The following is an 18,590-nucleotide window of genomic DNA, read 5'->3' on the forward strand; positions in this document are numbered from 1 at the left end:
GAATGTGGGGCCAACGATCCTTTTTAAGATTTGAATCTAAAAAAATTAATATATGGGCGGAGAACGAACAAGAGAGAGAAACTCTCTCTCTTTTTTTTAATGAGTTATGTGCTTTCACGTCATCGTGCACCAAAAGTACATCAAATTATCAACACTCAATTTGAAAATACCGTAATGAATTAAATATTGGAGTTTGTCGTTTTGTATTTGACTCAATTCCTATAATAGAATTAGGCAGAGCGAAAAGTATTTTTCATGAGATGGGAAATGTAAACCATTAGAACATCTCCAATGAAGATGTTAAAATCAACATGTTAAAGATGCCACGTAGGCACTTTTGTTAACCCATTTTTAACAAGTGAATTTACTTTACATGTTCAAGAACTCCAACATACACACTAGTGCACACATGTTAAGCCACCTTTTTGTAAATGTTATTTTTTTATAATAATAATAAAAAAAAAACTAACAAAATAGTCATTGTTGACTATTGTTTTCAAAACTAATACATTAGCAAAGCTAAAATGATTAGACAAACTGTTAGTCACAGTTAACACACACATTAACATCTGACACACTTAACAAGTCCACTAACTCATCTGTTGGAGTAATTTTATTGGCTAAATTTTAGCTTCTGACACTAACGCATCCACTAACTTGTCCATTGCAGATGATCTTAGCCTAGGGATGTCAATGGATGCATATTGGTTCGGATACAGTAATATCTGAATCCAAATCTAAAATTTTTATTTGATATTTGAATTCGAATCCAACAGACATTTTAAAACTCTATACAAATTCGAATCCGATTAGAATTCGAATAATTTGTATACTTAAAAAAAAAAAACATAATTTTTTCTTATCCAATTGATTTTTCATTATTAAAAAAATAATGATATTATACTATTTATATAAAAAATTAATCAAACAAAATAATATATATTATATATTATTTTGAATCGAATATTATCAGATTCGAAATGTTAATATCTAAATCTGTATCTGATAAGGATTTGAATATATAAAACGATCCGAATTCGAATTTGATATCCAAAATTTTCGGATAATATCTCAATTTTCAAATTCAAATTTTCGGCTATCCGTTAACATCCCTATCTTAGTCCCACACGAAAGTCATCCAAAGAGATTTTTATATGTGATTTTTCACAATGTGCTCAAACAATAGAAAAGGATTTGTTGGTATATCATTTGCTTGACAAACATGATTTGTGAGGTAAATATTTTCTCTGCAATCAAACATGCCCTTAAATTAATTTAAACAACTTGAGTCATTCACGACGTCTGGAATTGGATGAGTCAACTTGGTATAATTGGTCGTTGGGGGGGCCTTATGAGACAAGACAAGTCACCGGATTTTACAAGGAACCGTGGTTTGGTGTCTTTAAACACATGATTAATGTGTGACAAATTTACTTCGGTCTCTTCTCTTCATTTAAACTATGGTTGAGATAAAAGTAAAAAAAAAACACAATTTTTCTAGAAATCAGAACTCTTATCTCTATGAAGAGTCATTCTACACTGACTTCATACAACACTACGTTCAACAATGTGCTTATGTGGCAGTGTGTACAGACTGTAAATACTTTTTTCGAGAACATTTTTTACAAGTATCTCGAGGAAAACATCTATGGTTCAATAAACACTGTCACGTAAGTGCAAGGCAATGTTGTACGAAAGTTAGTTCACGACTTTAACATTTTTTGTTGAGAACTTCAACATCTCAATTGTCAATTTGATGGTGAGTTTTTCAGTTATTTATTGAGTCGTGCTGGAATGACCTCAAGCTGGAGCTTCATATCACACTTCTTGACATGAAAGTGGATAGGAATTATAGATCTTTTTCACTCATATTTCGATGAAAAACATTTATGGTTCCCATACACTTTCAGGTCAAAAAGTACGATATGAGATTCCAACCTGAGGTCACTTTAGCATTTTTTTTTTCTCAAAAGTTAATAATAAAAATACGAGTTGTGTTGGAGTGACCTCAGTGGGGGACACCTTGATGTGATGGTGCGCGCATGTATATAGATGTTTACTCATATCTTAGAGAAAACACACTTATAGGCATGCGCAAGCCACCATGTCAAGATGTCCTCTAGTGAGTTCACTTCAACATTAATATAAAAATACTATTATTTTTTTAAGTAAAATAATCAAAATAAATAAAATATATGCTTATGTGATTCTCTAAATTTTTTTAGAACTTCTATTAACACACCAACTTTTACTTATAACACAACAATCCATATGTATAGTCGTGATAATCTAACACTCTCATTACAAAATCATAGATCATTTGCATCGAGATACACAATAAAAAGATTGTATGATTCTATGTATCCCGAGACAAATGATCTATGATTATGTGATAGGGGCGTATGTCAGAGGGGGGCGTTAGAAAATCATTAGTCATATGTATAATCAAAGATTATTATACATATAGATCTTTATGTTATAAGTAAAAGTTGGTGTGCTAATATATTTTTTATTTTATTTTTCCATTTTTAAATCTTTAAAAAATGGAAAGGCACTTTTTTTTTTTTTGCTTTTTAAACTTTTTTCTCTTAAAAAACATTAAAAAAATATATCATTGAAGCTCTGCAAGTTTAAAGTTCATTATTGTTAATCATCATTTTCACTTGTCTTATTCAAATTCGAGTTTCTCTAAGAGCAACTCCAACCGGTCTCTATATTTATATATTTAGAGATAGAGACCTCCGAATTAAATTCCAACCGATCTCTTAATTTCTAACACACCCCTCTAAATTACTATTCACGTATTTAAAATTGGAGACAAAGGAAAAAATAGAGATGATCTCTGTTTCACTATTCACCTTGTACAAATACCAATTGTGTCCCCATCATTTTACATAAATGCCATTCTTAATTTTTTTTTTTCAATAAAAAATATATTTTAAATATAATTTTTCCCCTTATTTATTTTTAATTATTATTATTCAATATTTTTAATTATTTTTATTAAATATTTAAAAATATATTTTAAACTCAGATTTAATCAATTATTCGACTAAATTCGACAAAAAATTATAATAAAAAATATATCAAATTTGATTTCTCATACAATTGGTGGATTTTTATTTAAATTGGGGTGTAAAAAATAAAATTGAGTTGCCACTAATAGCAAATATATATATATTTTTAAATATTTAACTTGAGATGTAACAAGTAAACTTGGGTTGCCAATAACAAACTTTATATATTTTACTTGGGGTGTAATAAATAAAGTTGGACAATATGCCAAAATAAAGTTGGAGTTGCTCTGATCAAGATACTCGAAGGATCTGTCGTTAACTTGAGTTAATTAAAACTCTAAATTCGATTTCTCTGCACCTTGAAATCTGTTTCTACATCATCGCTCGAGTTCTCTGTTCTAAAAAATGGCGTCTTTGTTGACTCATTCGTCTCCAAATTGGTTTCAGCTTCGATTAGGTCTCAAACGCAGAAAATCCTCTTTAATTTATACTCGTGTGCATGTACGGACTGTAAATCGTCGAATTCGTTTGTTTGCTACTGTTGGAACTGTGAAGAGAGACGAAGATGGAGGGGAGAAGAGAGTATCTGGAGATTCTTGGGTGAATTCGGATTCGTCTGGAAATTCTTTTAGTGGATGGTTTGAAACGGATTCGGATGGCTTGCCTGGTAAGCGAGGATTTGGAGGTACGAGTGATTACTGTGTTTTTGAAATTATTTGTTTTATTCTCTCTCATTTTGTGATTTTTTTTTTACTTAATTTGCAAGAATTGTAGATTGTAGACTTGGTAGTTTAGTGAAAGAGTAATTAGCTGATTAGAACATCTCGAGATGCTTAGAAAGTTATTTAATTTTCAAACTGTATCGACCAAATCGACTTCTTGATTATCTGTTATAGACCATAAAAGTTTGAAATTTAGGAAACTGTATAGAACTTTGTTCTACCATAGAGTATGTAGATGGTGGAAGGATGGGGAGGGTCTTGCTTTGTCTGCTTGATGGTTTAGGAGAATCGCATTAGGTCTTGGGAGGACGATTGTTGAGAAAATCGAAGGGAAGAAAAATTTCACTGAAGGAGAGTGATAGAAAAAATTCGCTTTTCAAATAAAATCTCGAATCAATTTATCCAATCTCATACCCACAGTTCTAGGAATAGTGGAGAGTGATAGAAAGTAAATCGGGATACTGGCAAGGGAGCTCAAGATGATGAAATATCAATGCTAGTTTAAATGCCCAAGATTTATACAGTATGTCTAGTAATCATATCTTTACTATTATAATGAGAGAATGCGGAGTAGAAGTAGTTCAACACCAAAATTTGGATCACACAAATGCCCTCACTTTTATATTTAAACTTAATATAATCAGGGTCATTTTCGTCAAAAATCAAGAAAATTGCAACCCGCGACCCAACTGTTTATTAGTTTTCAAAATTACTAACATATTTGTAACCTTCAAAAACCCTTTAATCAATATTTTAAATTACAAATAATTCCTTTTGACACATGTGCAATTGCACATGCCACCTTCTAGTATATTCATTAATGCCAAAGGACATCTAAATAGGAGTCCTAGAAATTCCAAAACAATTTCTAGTAACCAAACAGGAATTAATTGAGCTCGGCAATGAGATCATTGTGTTTTGTTGGTTAAAAATCAATTTTGAAATGCAAAACCTCTGCTCATGAAAACATAAAAGCAGTTGATTTTCACCTTTTGTCTGTCCATGTTTGTGGTGGACTAATGACACTTCTCTAGTAGTTTACTTTCAGGGATTGTGGGAGCAGGAGTGGCTGGAGTTATTCTTGCCGCTGGACTTACCTTCGCATCTATATCTCTAAGAAAGAGGAATAATTCTGGTAAGTGATTTTATTCTTCTCAAGTTAAATGTTGTATTTAGTGTCCATGGCTATTGACTGTGCATGCAAGGAAGTTAGGTTTAGAGATTTATCTTTTTGAGTCGGTGCCAGTGAATATTGGTTCAAATTGCTATCTACAACTGCATAATTTTCTAGTCATTTTTACCCATACAGTCTCAACTATCTAGGGTCGGTATACCTCTTCAGTATTTATGGAACCATTGACCGAATAGAAGTGTTGGGTTATATCTCTGAATTTTTGGGTCTGAACAGGTCTAAAACAACAGATGGAACCATTGACCTCACAGCAGGAAGTGTTGTTAGCATCTGATGACCAGAATGATAAAGTTGAACGAGCCAGAATTGAAGACGTTACTGCAAGACCAGATGAAGCGTGGATACAAAATGATTGTTATCCTGAAAGCCAGACAGGTACAAACAAGGATTCTTGTTCATCTCCAGAAATTACTGAAGCTACTTTTGAAAGCAGATCCTGTGATAATATCAGTGGGGGAACCTCGTTAATACAAAATTTCGAATCCACTTCCAGTGGTATTGATGCCATTGATACTGCTTCCATTCAAGAAGATTCGGCAGCTAAACTTGGTTTTTCTGTCATTTCAGTATCCTCCCACTCTAACCCAAACTTTCCTAAAATCCTTGAATCCGATATTTTTAATGGCTCTACTGATGCTTCTAGCTTGAAAGATGGTACGCCAAAATCTTCTATTGAACCCGGAGAGAACCTGGTAACCGTCAACCTTGATAACCCATCTGTTTCTGATTCTGATTCTATCCCCAACCTTCAAGAAGGAGTTTCTGACTCAGGGGCCATAGAAAATTCTAAGCTTCCTTTGGATTTTTCTTATGGTTCTCGGGGTCAGACTCCTGACAAACCTCTAACTCTGGGAAATTCAGTCACTTCAGATTTGGTTGCCATTCCAGATCCCCATGTCGAGTCTGAAGATGTTACGGAGACTGAAACCAGTCTTTCAACCCAAGAAAAATACGACTCAAGTAAAATGGTGCAGGTCCCAACAGAAGGCATTAGTTCACATATAGGAGAGCATAATTTAAACGAAAATGGGTCATCAGGAACAACCCTTGTATCAGTACTTGCTGATCCATATGCAAATGAATCAGACAAAAATATTGAAATCATTAGGAGCATCTCATTTTTTGATGCACTAATGCCTGAGAATTCCATCTCTTCTGCTGGGATACCTGCCCCGTCTTTGGTTTCTGCAGCTCTGCAGGTTTCTCCTGGAAAGATTTTGGTTCCTGCATTTGTTGATCAAGTTCAGGGACAGGCATTTGCAGCATTGCAGGTTTTGAAGGTAATTCCGTGCTCTCACTTTTGTAATAACCAATTTATATCAGAGTTACTCATATGTAGGCCCTCTGTTTAATCAAATCCGTGTGTTCTCTTTTGTTATGGAAAAATCGCACTTGGCTATATATGTTTCTTTTACCAGTCATTACTAAAGCTCATTCCCCAAACCCTAAACAGAATAACTTGTGTTTTCCTTGTAGTGATTCTAATGGAGCTATGAGCTTAGACCCATAGCTCAATTGGTTTGACATATTGCAAAACAACTTTGAGGTTATATGGGTACAAGTCCACCTTACCCACCCCAAAAAAATAAAAAAATAAAAATCTAATGGAGTGTATAAGAAATTTTTATTGTTAATTTTTTTTGCACGTATCCTTCAAATTTATTATCTCCAAATACATATTTTGTATGAGTAAGCCATAGTTCTTTGTTGAAGACCTTGGAGATCTTAACGTTTCTCCTTTGTGTGTCTTGTCTTCCTTCAATTATCACATTTCAGTTTTTGTCTTTGTTTCTCTAGAACTTGAGTCTCTCACCTCTTTTGCCTTGACCATCTCTTCTTATTCTAAATGTGGAGATTAAAACGGATATTTCTTGTTGCTGAATATGTTGCATTACAGTCCTCAAACTCTCCTTATTGTGTATGAAGGCATAGACCTGGCTTAGGGGAGGCAAACTCTTCTTTCCAAGAATTTGAACATGCAACTGCTCAAACTCTGTATTTAGCCAACCAAGAACTGAAAAATTATATGCCATTCAATCAGGGCACCATATTTCACCATATCATCTGGTGTTACTGGAGTAAAGTCTTTGGAATGGTCAAGTTCTTTCCGCATTTGATAAAATGAGCCAAAATATGTCAATAAGGTTTGTTCTCCTGAAGAAAGTGAGCTATATCTTGTTCAAACTGAGCTGTTACATCCTAAATCTTCTTAATAATATTCGAAAACAGGAAATCATTACTTATTTCAGGTTGCATAGAGTGAAGCAATCACATCGTCACTGTTGAATTCTCTATCTCCCATTTTCCAAAACTAAGATATGTAGGAAGTGGTTCCTTGGTGCATCCATCTAAGGTAACCAAGTTTCCCCTTGCTAGTAATAAAGAGTCTAGTGGATTAGGTCAAAGGTTAGTAATTTGATCCATATAAGTTGATAGTAGTAATCTGAAGAGACGAGTTATCAACTGATGGGTTAATTGGGGACTACATGACATTATGATCTACACTACCAAAAGGCTGATCTACTTTAGGCATTTCAGGAAATAGGTGGTGAGTACCGAGTTACCAATAAGTGAGTACATATTCCACCTTCTAAATCTTCATAGGAAAAATGTCACATATACTCCCAAATATCATTTTAGAGCATTAGTTATGCTAAAGATCACTTTAAAAAAAATAGCACAATAGTGCTGTTTATCAAAGGGGGGAGTAAATTATGGTGAAAAAAGGTCAAAGGTCATTGAAAACTTAATGGATGCAAACCAAACCAAAAGTTTGTAGACATAACTCCCTTAGGATGCGTTATTTCAGAAGATTTCTACCTTTGAACTTGCGCCACTGCATCTTTGATATAAGGAACATGGAGAAAAATCGTATTAAAATATTGATTTATGTGATCTGCAAAGAATTTTTCCTTCCACATGAGTCTTCTCAATCATACCTGCTTCATTGCTGATGATTTCAACTTTTTGGAAGCTACTACAAGTCAAAGATACATGCCATATCAATAATTTATGTGAATATTCAAATCTTGTTTTTTGAATGAGCTCTGAGCTCAGAGGTTTTGGCCATCAAATCTCACTTAAGCAGACATTGGAAACTTTCAAGTGGAAGTGTGAACAATATTTGAGAATTTATCATGTATTGATATATTTAACTCTAGAATCTTCGTTTTAATGAAGTTGTTATCATTTGTATCTTTTGAAGATTATTGAAGCTAATGTCCAGCCTGGTGATCTATGTAATCGTCGTGAGTATGCCCGTTGGTTGGTTTCCGCAAGCAGTGCTCTTTCGAGGTATGTACTTTCTCTTGTTTCTATGACTTCTAGGGTGGTAAAATCTTAGGATGGGTAGCTGAATACCTATTATTTATTGTCATGTACACTATAGATGTTTTAAGTATATGAATCAGTGATTGGACTTGTTTGCTTCTTTTTAATTTCATTCAGGAATTCAGTTTCAAAAGTATATCCAGCAATGTACATAGAGAATGTTACTGAACTTGCATTTGACGATATTACACCTGAAGACCCTGATTTCACATCCATTCAAGGTAAGGAAATGGGATGTTTATGCCTAAATTGTACAACTATTATGCATTGTTTAAAATCTTGGTCTAGATGTCTTTCTCAGTCAGTTGAAAAACAGAGACGGTATGAGTCAAACCCTATTCAGCAGACAAGATTTGGCCACCCCAGAGACCGAGACATCATGGTTGAGACATTCTAAGAGGAAACAAAACTTTGAACTGTGCTCTTATGTTAGTCGAAAGGTTTTCCAACCACTTTTACAGATTTCCATCAGCATCTATTACAGTTATCTGCATTGCACCTCACAGGCTTGGCTGAAGCTGGCCTTATCTCAAGCAAGCTTTCAAGACGTGACATGCTCCAGTCCTTAGATGAGGAGCAGGACCCTTTCCTCTTCTATCCTGATAGGTGATTTCTTGAGTGCTACCTGCAATCCAAGTGATACTATTTTTATGGACTCAAGTGTGTATGAATACAAAAAGGCATTTGTGGGTCCCTAATTGTCGTGGTTATCAATGTTTTCAGACGCAAAGGCGTGAGGCACTCAGTTGGTCAACGCCTTGTGGCGTAAGCCTCTAGGCGTAAAGCATAAGCCTCACATGCATGATGTTTTTAAGTAAATAATGTGATAAAAAATCTCAAGCTTAGGATAGCCATTGCATATTTATATATTTCAAATCCACTCAATCAAATTTCAATTTTTAATCCATAATAATATAAAATATTATTACTTTATAGTTTAGCTAAATAGAAATATTTGTATTAGAATAGTTGAAAGTCTTTATAATAACTAATTATTTTATTTTCATTACAAAAATATAATTAAATATTATTTTTGTCACAAACTTCATCCGTATAATACTTAATACCACAAAGATTATTTATAAAACACCTTAACTCAACGATTTTCTTTATATATATTACTATTTTGTATTTGAATTCATTTCTAAGTGTTCAATTTATATTGCGTACTAGTAGTAACAAAGAAATAGAGGTAAAAAAAGAGAGAAACTTACAATGTCTTACTCAGATAATAAAAAGAAGTAAACTAACAAGAAAATAATAAGAAGAATGAGGAAGAAATGCATTATTATTATTATTATTATTTTTTTAAATAATGTGAGGCATATGCCTTTTAGGTACCTCATGGTTTGAGGAGTAAACCTTAGCTGCTTTACGGTTTCAACCTTATGCCTCAGGGCGTTTTTTAATGAACCTCATCTTGAGGCGTGCCTCAAGGCATAAGCCTCACACGCCTCTAAAAACGCTGGTGGTTATCAACACAAAAACATGATTTTGTTGCTTTTATTTGTAGGCATATTTATTTATCACCTGTAATATTCTTACACATTTTTCATTTCTATCACTGATATGGTCTGATGTATCTTCTAATTCTAATAGAGAAGTCACTGTATTCCTGATCGGATGTGTTGCTTCTTGGGATTATGGGTATTCTGTCTTTGACATGGACTCGCATATCAATGTCTAAGTGTCAATTATATGAATTTTAATTATCAAACGTTGTATTGCAATGCAGACCAGTATCACGTCAGGATCTTGTGACTTGGAAGATGGCCCTAGACAAAAGAAACCTACCAGAAGTGGACAGAAAGGTTTAAAATTTTGTAGATTAGTTTATTATTCAGTAAATAATTTGGGGATTTTTGAAAAATTTAATGGCTTCTGAGTTCAACCTGTGTGCCTATGTTCAGATTATATTTCAATGTTGCGGCTTTATAGACATCGATAAGATAAACCCGGACGCATGGCCTGCACTAGTAGCCGACCAATCTGCTGGAGAACAGGGAATCATGGCACTTGCTTTTGGTATAATCCTCCCTCAACTGTTTTAACCAATAATAAGAGAGATTCTATTGCCACACCGACTTTTGCTAACTGCACCGCAATTCATGTGTAAATCACCATAGAATTCACACACATCTTGTGGTGCTGTTAATTAATCGGTGTGGCAATAGAAGCTCTCTAAAAAGACTGTATCTTTGATTTGATAGTTAATGTACTGAATTACTTCACTTATCCGATAGGTTACACGAGACTGTTTCAGCCAGATAAGCCAGTCACAGAAGCTCAAGCTGCTATCGCTCTTGCAACGGGCGAGGCTGCTGACATTGTTAGTGAAGAGGTTGCAAGAATCGAAGCCGAGTCAATGGCTGAAGCTGCAGTTGCAGCACATAATGCTTTAGTAGCTCAAGTTGAGAAGGATGTGAATGCAAGTTTTGAGAAGGAGCTTGTCATGGAAAGGGAAAAGATAGATGCTGTTGAGAAAATGGCTCAAGAGGCAAGACTCGAACTGGAAAGATTACGAACTGAAAGAGAAGAAGAAAATAATGTACTGATGAGGGGTCAAGCTGCTGTTGAATCAGAAATGGAAGTTCTCTCAAGGTTAAGGACTGAGGTTGAGGAGCAGTTGCAGAGCCTAATGAGTGACAAGATGGAAATATCTTTTGAAAGGGAAAGGATTAATAAGCTTCGGAAAGAAGCAGAAAGCGAAAACCAGGCCATTGCCAAGTTACAATACGAATTGGAGGTTGAGCGGAAAGCATTATCCATGGCCAGGTACAAAAGCAGTCACTTTTCCTTTCCAAATGGAGGCAGTTATTACTTCTTCCCATTCCAAAATTATGCTTTAGATGGAGAATACAACGTAAAGATGGTACAGGTTATGTAGTACTAGTTATAACCCAAAAAATTGGGGTCAGTTTCACAGTTTCTGTTCCTCCGTTCAATTATTTCTAATGCCACATCATATGTTTATTCAAGTGTGTCTATCGTTCTCACTACCTCAATCCACATTCTTTTTTATCTTCCTCTTAGAACCTTTAACCTGCACGTTTCTTGTAATTAGAGCTGTTATCGGTATTACCTATCAAAGAAAAAAGAGCTGTTTATCGGTATTCATTTCACACATGACCACATTTACAGTCTGGGTATCCTCATCTCTACTAAGCTTGATCTATGGACATGTTTTTTTATTATGCACATCCAGCTCCGTAAAGAAAAGTCGGTGTTATAAGATTTTCCTTTGAATTTTATTGGGATGCGTTAATAACATAGTACTCCAGAAGCACACCTCTCTACTTTTAACCATTTAAATCTAATTCTCTGCACAACATCCTCTTCAATCTCCATCTTTAATATACTTATGGATAATAGAACCAAGGTAGCAAAAATAGTCACATCGAAGTATAAAATTTCTGTTGTGTAAATTAATCAAGTATAATGTATATGTAGATTTATAATAACACTTGTCTTTAGGTTTTTCCTTGGTCCAATTTCTACTCACAATCTGTCACAAACACCCATCTTTCTGGGCTGTAATCCCGTTGCTACTTGCTACCTCTTTAGTGAGAAACAGCCCTGATGTAGCACTGATCTGATGATCCTAACCTTCCTATCAATTTGCATCCTGTCAATTGTTTACCATAAATTCATAGAGATCATCCAAAAACAGGAGATAAGTCTTACTGTGGGGAATACTTGACCTGTTCAACTTTAGGGCCGAGACTTGAAGTTTCCTACCTTAGATGGTTTGAATAGGTAAGCTAGGTGCTACAGTGCACTTAATGTTGATGGGAACAATTCTTTTAAACTTTATTTGCATTTATTGTATTCCAAAATAATGATTCAGTATTTACATGGTTGGAGCATTTATTTTGCACGCTTTTATTGATACATATTTAAGGGTGTTTCACGAAAACAGCCGGCTCTTTGCAGAAATTACTGAATCAGCCATGCTTTTCTAATATCTAATATTTACAAAATTGGCCATATATCTGATTTTGTAATTATTTTTTTTACGAAAATGATTATTTGATGTATATGGGCATGCAAGTTTGTTATTTACTTACCATTCTTGTGAACCTACCTACATTCAACATAAGGGCATAAAGGTAAATTCATCAAAGTGTCTGTACTCCGTACATCAGATAACTATTCTCGTAAAAGAACATAATTAAGACATAAGACATCGGGTATTTGGCGGTTTTCATGAATATTAAAGCACAAGACTAGTTCAGTAATTTTGGCAAAATACATAGCTGTTTTGGTTATTTCCTCTCTTTAACAGCAGTTTATCCTTACACGAGAATAAATCAATTATCATTTGTGTATATTTCTTTTCTTATAATCTGATTTGTTTATGAAATTTCTTTCCCATTCTTGCCGAAAAAGTTAATCATGCATTTGTTATTTTCGTGGAGATAATCTTTGCGGTTACATATTTCAAATCTGAACAAATGTGGTTTCTTCTTTCTTCCTAATTTATTTTCATCACTGTCCATTCAGAGCTTGGGCAGAAGATGAAGCAAAAAGAGCAAGAGAGCACGCAAAAGCTCTAGAGGAAGCTAGAGACCGGTGGGAGAGGCATGGCATCAAAGTCGTCGTAGACAACAATCTCCGCGAAGACGCCACTGACGGAGTTACATGGCTCAATACAGGTAAACGGTCCATGGTTGACGAAACTATCGGAAGGGCCAAGAGCTTGGTGAACAAACTCAAGGCAATGGCAAGCGAGATAAGAGGGAATTCCAGAGTTGTAATTGAGAGAATAATTCTGAAGATAACCTCCTTAATTTCTAGTTTGAAGGAGTCCGCTTCTGATGCCACCCGACGAGCCAGAGAACTTCAAGGTGCTGTTGTTTCAAAAGCAAATGAATCAGTACAAGAGTTGCAGCAAAGCGTCAGCAGTGTTAGTATGGCCCTCAAGGACGGTGCCAAGAGGGTGGCAGGAGATTGCAGGGATGGAGTAGAGAAAATCACCCAGAAGTTCAAGGCATGAATTTTGTCTCCCTTTTCTGTTTATTGTCACTAGGGGTGCTAGCTGTTGAGAAATAAAAATGTACGTTTTTTTTTTTTCCTCTCCACTCTTCCATCAAATAGACTGTAAGAAAGTGGATTTTCTAAGACTGATAATTGCAGTGTTTTTCACCCCAAAGAAAGTGAAATATTAATGTATCGAGAGTAGTTGCAGGACACGATACCATGACTTTGTATGCTTATTATCAGTTATCCGCTGTGACTAATTTTGGGATGTTTGTCGCTATTTCATTGTGATAAATTGATAGTTTTGAGTATTTAACACAGATTAAGGACTTGCCAAGTTGGCTTGTAAATTTTCTTCGTTTCAGCTAAACACTCAAACAAGCAAGGTAATTATGAGATTAAACTAAGTGTTGTTCAAGTTCCACTTGGATGCATGGTTTTAAAACTCGGTTTCGGGTCTCGTATCGTCATCCAGGTCCGATAGTGAGTCGTCTCGGACGAGTTTTCTGATACGTTTGAGACGTCTCGTGAGACAAATAAAAAAATTGAACGTGAGTCATAAATCTCGGTAAAAAAAGTGACTTTGTGGTTGGTCTCGTTCATCTTCGATATCGAGTTAACTCGGGTGATAGGTCTCAGTCTCGGACAAGTTTTAAAACCATGCTTGGATGATCTAGGAAAACCCTAAATCAAGTAATTATGAGATTAAATTAAGAGTGCATTTCGTTCAAATTGTAGATTCTGATTATGGATTGTCAAAATTAGATAATTTAGTGAATAAAATTATCTAATTACACTTCTTGAGATTGAAAATGTTAGTAAAAATACATGTCATAGAGATTGAAGATAATGGAATTTTGAGAGAAAAGATTTTTGAAAAAAGTTGAAAAAGATGACATTTAAGTCATTCTCTACTAGTTTTCATGTGAATTGTATGTTAAGATTAAGATTACCAAAAAATTTATGATGATTTTATATTTTTATTTTAAAAATTATTTATTATTAATTATAATTATAAATAATTATATATTAATATTAATTATTATTATAATTGTTGCTTTTGTTATTATTGCTGATACTATTGTTATTAATTATAATTATTATTAGTTATTAATTATATCATAATCTTATTAATATAATTATTGTTAAAATAATAATAATTTTATTATTATTATTTTAGCTAGAAGTATTTTAAGATCGTCATAAATACATAGTATGTGAACTTGAGAATTGTTTCTGATTCTCCATGATTTTAACTCCTGTTTATATATAAAAAATCCGATCAATAATCTAAACCAAATAATGCATCAAATTCTAGAATATTAGCATTTTGAAAATCTTAAAAAAGAAGGTACATTAGCATTAATGTGAAAATGACTTGCTTTAAGGTTTTCACAGATCATCCAAGTGGAACTTGAACAACAATTAGGGGGCATTTAATTCGGATTTTAGAATTTGATTTTGATTTTGGCTCATACTCAGATTACAAATCAGTATTAAATTCTTATAAATAAAAAAAAAAATACACAATTTGATGTAGGATGGTGCTTGCTCAATAAACATTATTAGACAAACAAACAAAAAATATTTTAAGGAAATTTTTTCTAATCTTTCATTCAAAATAGCTAAGAATACCATATTCTACCAAATACCAGCCCACCTGATTTGTGGCTGGCTTACCGGCCAATGAACCTTTTATTAAGTGCACCTTTTTGTTTCATAAATATAAGGATAATCTCCGGCCATGATGTCGATTACCTTCAATGGATCCTACCCCCACACCATCAAACCAGAAGGGTGCCCACTCACAACAATACTAATGAAACAAAGGATAATCACTAGAAAACACAACTGAGATTAATGAGTTGCAAAGAAGATTGTTTAGTTACTCTTGGCATCCCAAAGCCAAAAAAGACAAAAAATAAAATTAAAGTTCAAAGGCGGCATAATTGATTCTCATTCTACACTGCATAATTTAACCAATGAAAAAAGTTCCAGACACGGCTGAAGTGTGTCTCACTTCTTTTTCTCTCCAACTCCAGCAGACCTGCATTAAAAACATCCCCACAACAGATCGTAAGAACATGCGAGTGCAGACAAACAATGCCCCAAAACCTAACTCACAAGAGACCATTTTATTTTTATTTTTTTGATTAGTCAATACTAAAGATGTTTGGAGATCCACATTGTCTAGGGGAATCTCTAAGCTAACATCCAATATGTTGAGAGAGAGGTGAACCAGATTTAATTACCCATCATGTTATCTATGAAAAAATAACGGAGATAAGATTTAAGTATGGTTGTCAATCACCTCATCTTGCGGAGAACGTTGGACATCTCCTCTCTCTTCTTCTTTGCCCTCTTGTGAGTTCCTAGCTTTCTCTTTGCCACTTTCAATGCACGTTTGTCTTTCCCAACCTTGAGAAGTTCAGTGATCCTCTTCTCATAAGGTGCAAAACCAGCAACTTCCCTAATGAGGTTCCTCACGAAGTGGACTCTCTTACTGGTTTTCTGAACAAAAACATACCAGCATTTCAATTGATGCAATATAATTTAGAAACCGAAATAAACTTATTAGAAATCTTTTTGTGATTGGAGTAACTGATCTAAGTTACCATAACATCTTCACAACCCATTTAACTTTAGCAGCCAATCACAATCAAAGTAGCTTAAAAAAACTGATTCAATTAAGGCATCAAAACAATTATGGTAGCAGATGACGCTGATGCATGACAGCACCTATAGGACATAAAGTGGCAAACTGGCACATATCTTGTTTTAACTTCCCCACTCCAATTCATTAGATAAGAGTAAAAGATAACTAAAACTGAGGCACCATATGTTGATGAGTTATTAATACTTTTTTTTTTTTTTATATTGATAAAAGAAAACTTTACTAAAAGAAATCAAGAAAGGAGGCCGAGATAGCAGCCCAATACAATACAGTCCAAACCAGACCACCAATCCTATCGATACTTGATAGTGTTACATAGGTAACAAAATAATTTAAACAGTTTATAGGAGGAATATGAGAACTTAAGAAAGTGAGAATTAAAAACTTACTCCTTTTCTAGCTGATGGACGTGGGGCCAATTCCTTTTTGGTTACAATGTGGCCTTTATTCAATCCCACAAAGAGGCCAGAATTAGGCTGTGGTGGAGCCATTGCTTGTCGCTGCTATTTCAAATGCAGTATTGGTTAGTCCACTCCAAAAATTATGTCAGATGAATCTATAGCAAATCAGAACAAATCAGAAACACTACAATTTCCTTTTTTTCAAATTTCAAATGATATAGATTTATCCTAACATTCCCTTAAGAGCCTAAACAAAACCCAAAATAATCTAGGAGATTATCATCAGTATTTTTTATTATTTTTTTTTTACTTTTTGATTCCTTTTGCGTAAGTTATTTTATATGTTTAGAGGGTGAGTAGATTTTGCTGTCTTTTTTTCTTTGAAGGCTCTCTCACCATCCCCTTTTCCATAGAAGAAGAAGAAGTCATAAAGAGGCTAATTTTTTTTTTTGAGAAGTATAATATATTGAAAAAAGGCAATAAAAATACAAGGAGGCCGAGAGAGCCTCTCGAAGAGTAGCCAAAAAAAAGGAAAACTACAACATTAATAATTACATAAGGAGTGCCATCTAAAAACAAAGCCCTCAAAAGTAGTCCCTGCAAACTCTATACTCTGTCTCGACCACAGGTATAAAAAACCCAAGATCTCCAAGAAGCTAGCATGAAAGCTGTTAATCATGTTATTGAACACTCTGTTATTACGCTCAATCCAAACCCCCCAAGCGATAGCTGAGGGGAGCAAAGCACACAAGATCCGTTTTCTGGTGTCGAAAGCATTACTGATCCATTCTACTAACAACGAGGAGAAATTACGGGGAAGGACCCAATTAATATTGAAGAGACCAAAGAAAGTAGACCAAAGAGGCTAATTGCAAAGAACCAATGAAAATACTTGAACATACATGATAGGGAATTATAAATATCCCTAAATTGTCCGCATAACGAGTCATGAAGAGATCATATACCATAAGTAACACAAATGGCATATCTAGTAGTAAATAAAGAGTTGGAACAAAGAAGATAATTATAGTCCTTGGTGGGACCTATGCTAGTCAAAGACACAGAATGAAAGATCCAATGTAAAAAACAGAAAAACTTGCCAAGTTCCTTCAACAAAGGTATTGAGGGGAAAGAAATTAGATACCCTAAACAAAGCCCACTCCAAGGAAAACCTGTTTAACCCATAAACTGGAGAGAAATCCCCTCCTAATAGAAGAAAAGTATCAATTTCCTTCAACGAAGGTATTGAGAAGAAAGAAACTAGTTACCCCCAACAAAACCCACTCCAAGAAAAACCCATAAAATGAAGAGAATCCCCTCTCAATGGAAGAAGAGTAAGACAAATATACAACTAAGTATCCATATTTTTAAAATGATTTTGAGTATATTTCTACCATTTCTTCCTTGTAAACTCCAATAATCTTTTTTTTAATATAATTTCACATCCTTAGGTCATGGTAAAATGACAATTATTATTATTATTGAGAGGCAATTTTTTTTTTTCTGATACAAAACATGAACTTCATGAGTAATTCTTCTAGTTCACATATCAATGATATTTCAAAATGAAAATTATTAGCAACACAACTGAGTACAAAACTATAAAAAAAATATTCTCAATTTAATCAAGAATGAAAGAGATCTGGTCTTTGAAGACGATTCAAACCCTAAATGGAGACAAGAAATACCAAGTCAAATCCATAGGCACTACATAAGAAATAACCTTGTAAAGAAATACGAACAATCATAGAAGATCAAGCTACTTATGTGTACATTGTTCAATATACGAGAATCCAAAACCCTAATTTCCTCTAGAAACAATAGGAGCAGAAGAAAATAAAAACTAATGAAACCAGAACCATATTTGATCGGTTAAATCGAAATAAAAAAACTAGGTTTACTATTAAATGAAAACTAAAATCAGTTTTCGAATCGAAATGAAAATGATTTCGGAGAGATTTCAAGAGAGAAATTTACCTTCGAAGAAAAACTGAAGAAGAAGCGAAGTGCAGAAGAAAACTAGGGTTTTCTGTTTGATCTTAATTTATAGCAGACAGAAATGCGGGACTTTTCTGGAATATTCGTAAAGATTAGGGGTAATTTTGTACATTTGATTTAACCATGGTTCGCATAATCATATTCCTTGTTTCATGGGCGCCTATCACATAATCATAATTCATTTGTCTCGGGATACGTATCATCAGATTAAATCTTGTGTATCCCAAGGCAAATGATCTACGGTTCTGTGATGGGGACATACATTAGAGGGGGCAT

At 34.2% G+C, this 18,590-nt stretch overlaps 2 protein-coding genes across 6 annotated transcripts; one reads left to right on the forward strand and one right to left on the reverse strand.

The window, feature by feature from the left end:
• The first annotated feature begins 3,287 nt into the window (after window positions 1–3,287).
• LOC147393704 (uncharacterized) lies at window positions 3,288–13,454 on the forward strand. 5 transcript variants are annotated; one of them, XM_086455359.1, is made up of 11 exons: window positions 3,288–3,702; window positions 4,788–4,874; window positions 5,148–5,306; window positions 6,123–6,211; window positions 8,137–8,225; window positions 8,379–8,482; window positions 8,768–8,867; window positions 9,997–10,072; window positions 10,172–10,286; window positions 10,505–11,036; window positions 12,765–13,454. In XM_086455359.1, exons 1-11 carry the CDS (start codon window positions 3,423–3,425, stop codon window positions 13,255–13,257), a joined length of 2,124 nt encoding a protein of 707 aa, XP_086311485.1. In that variant the 5' UTR covers window positions 3,288–3,422; the 3' UTR covers window positions 13,258–13,454. The 5 variants fall into 5 exon arrangements, with proteins under 5 accessions (XP_086311485.1, XP_086311481.1, XP_086311482.1 ...); XM_086455355.1 differs by having other exon boundaries at window positions 5,148–6,211; XM_086455356.1 differs by having other exon boundaries at window positions 3,288–3,684; window positions 5,148–6,211.
• A 1,619-nt stretch (window positions 13,455–15,073) lies between these two features.
• LOC147393705 (large ribosomal subunit protein eL36y-like) lies at window positions 15,074–18,427 on the reverse strand. The gene is made up of 4 exons (XM_086457023.1): window positions 18,294–18,427; window positions 16,305–16,415; window positions 15,553–15,752; window positions 15,074–15,288 (listed from the first exon to the last, which is right to left on the reverse strand). The coding sequence occupies exons 2-4, from the start codon at window positions 16,404–16,406 to the stop codon at window positions 15,258–15,260; spliced, it is 333 nt and encodes a 110-aa protein (XP_086313149.1). The 5' UTR covers window positions 16,407–16,415; window positions 18,294–18,427; the 3' UTR covers window positions 15,074–15,257.
• Between the last annotated feature and the right edge of the window lie 163 nt (window positions 18,428–18,590).

This window comes from Akebia trifoliata, chromosome 10 (assembly GCF_017979445.1).
Source record: "Akebia trifoliata isolate Shusen 1 chromosome 10, ASM1797944v1, whole genome shotgun sequence".
Lineage (NCBI taxonomy): Eukaryota > Viridiplantae > Streptophyta > Magnoliopsida > Ranunculales > Lardizabalaceae > Akebia > Akebia trifoliata.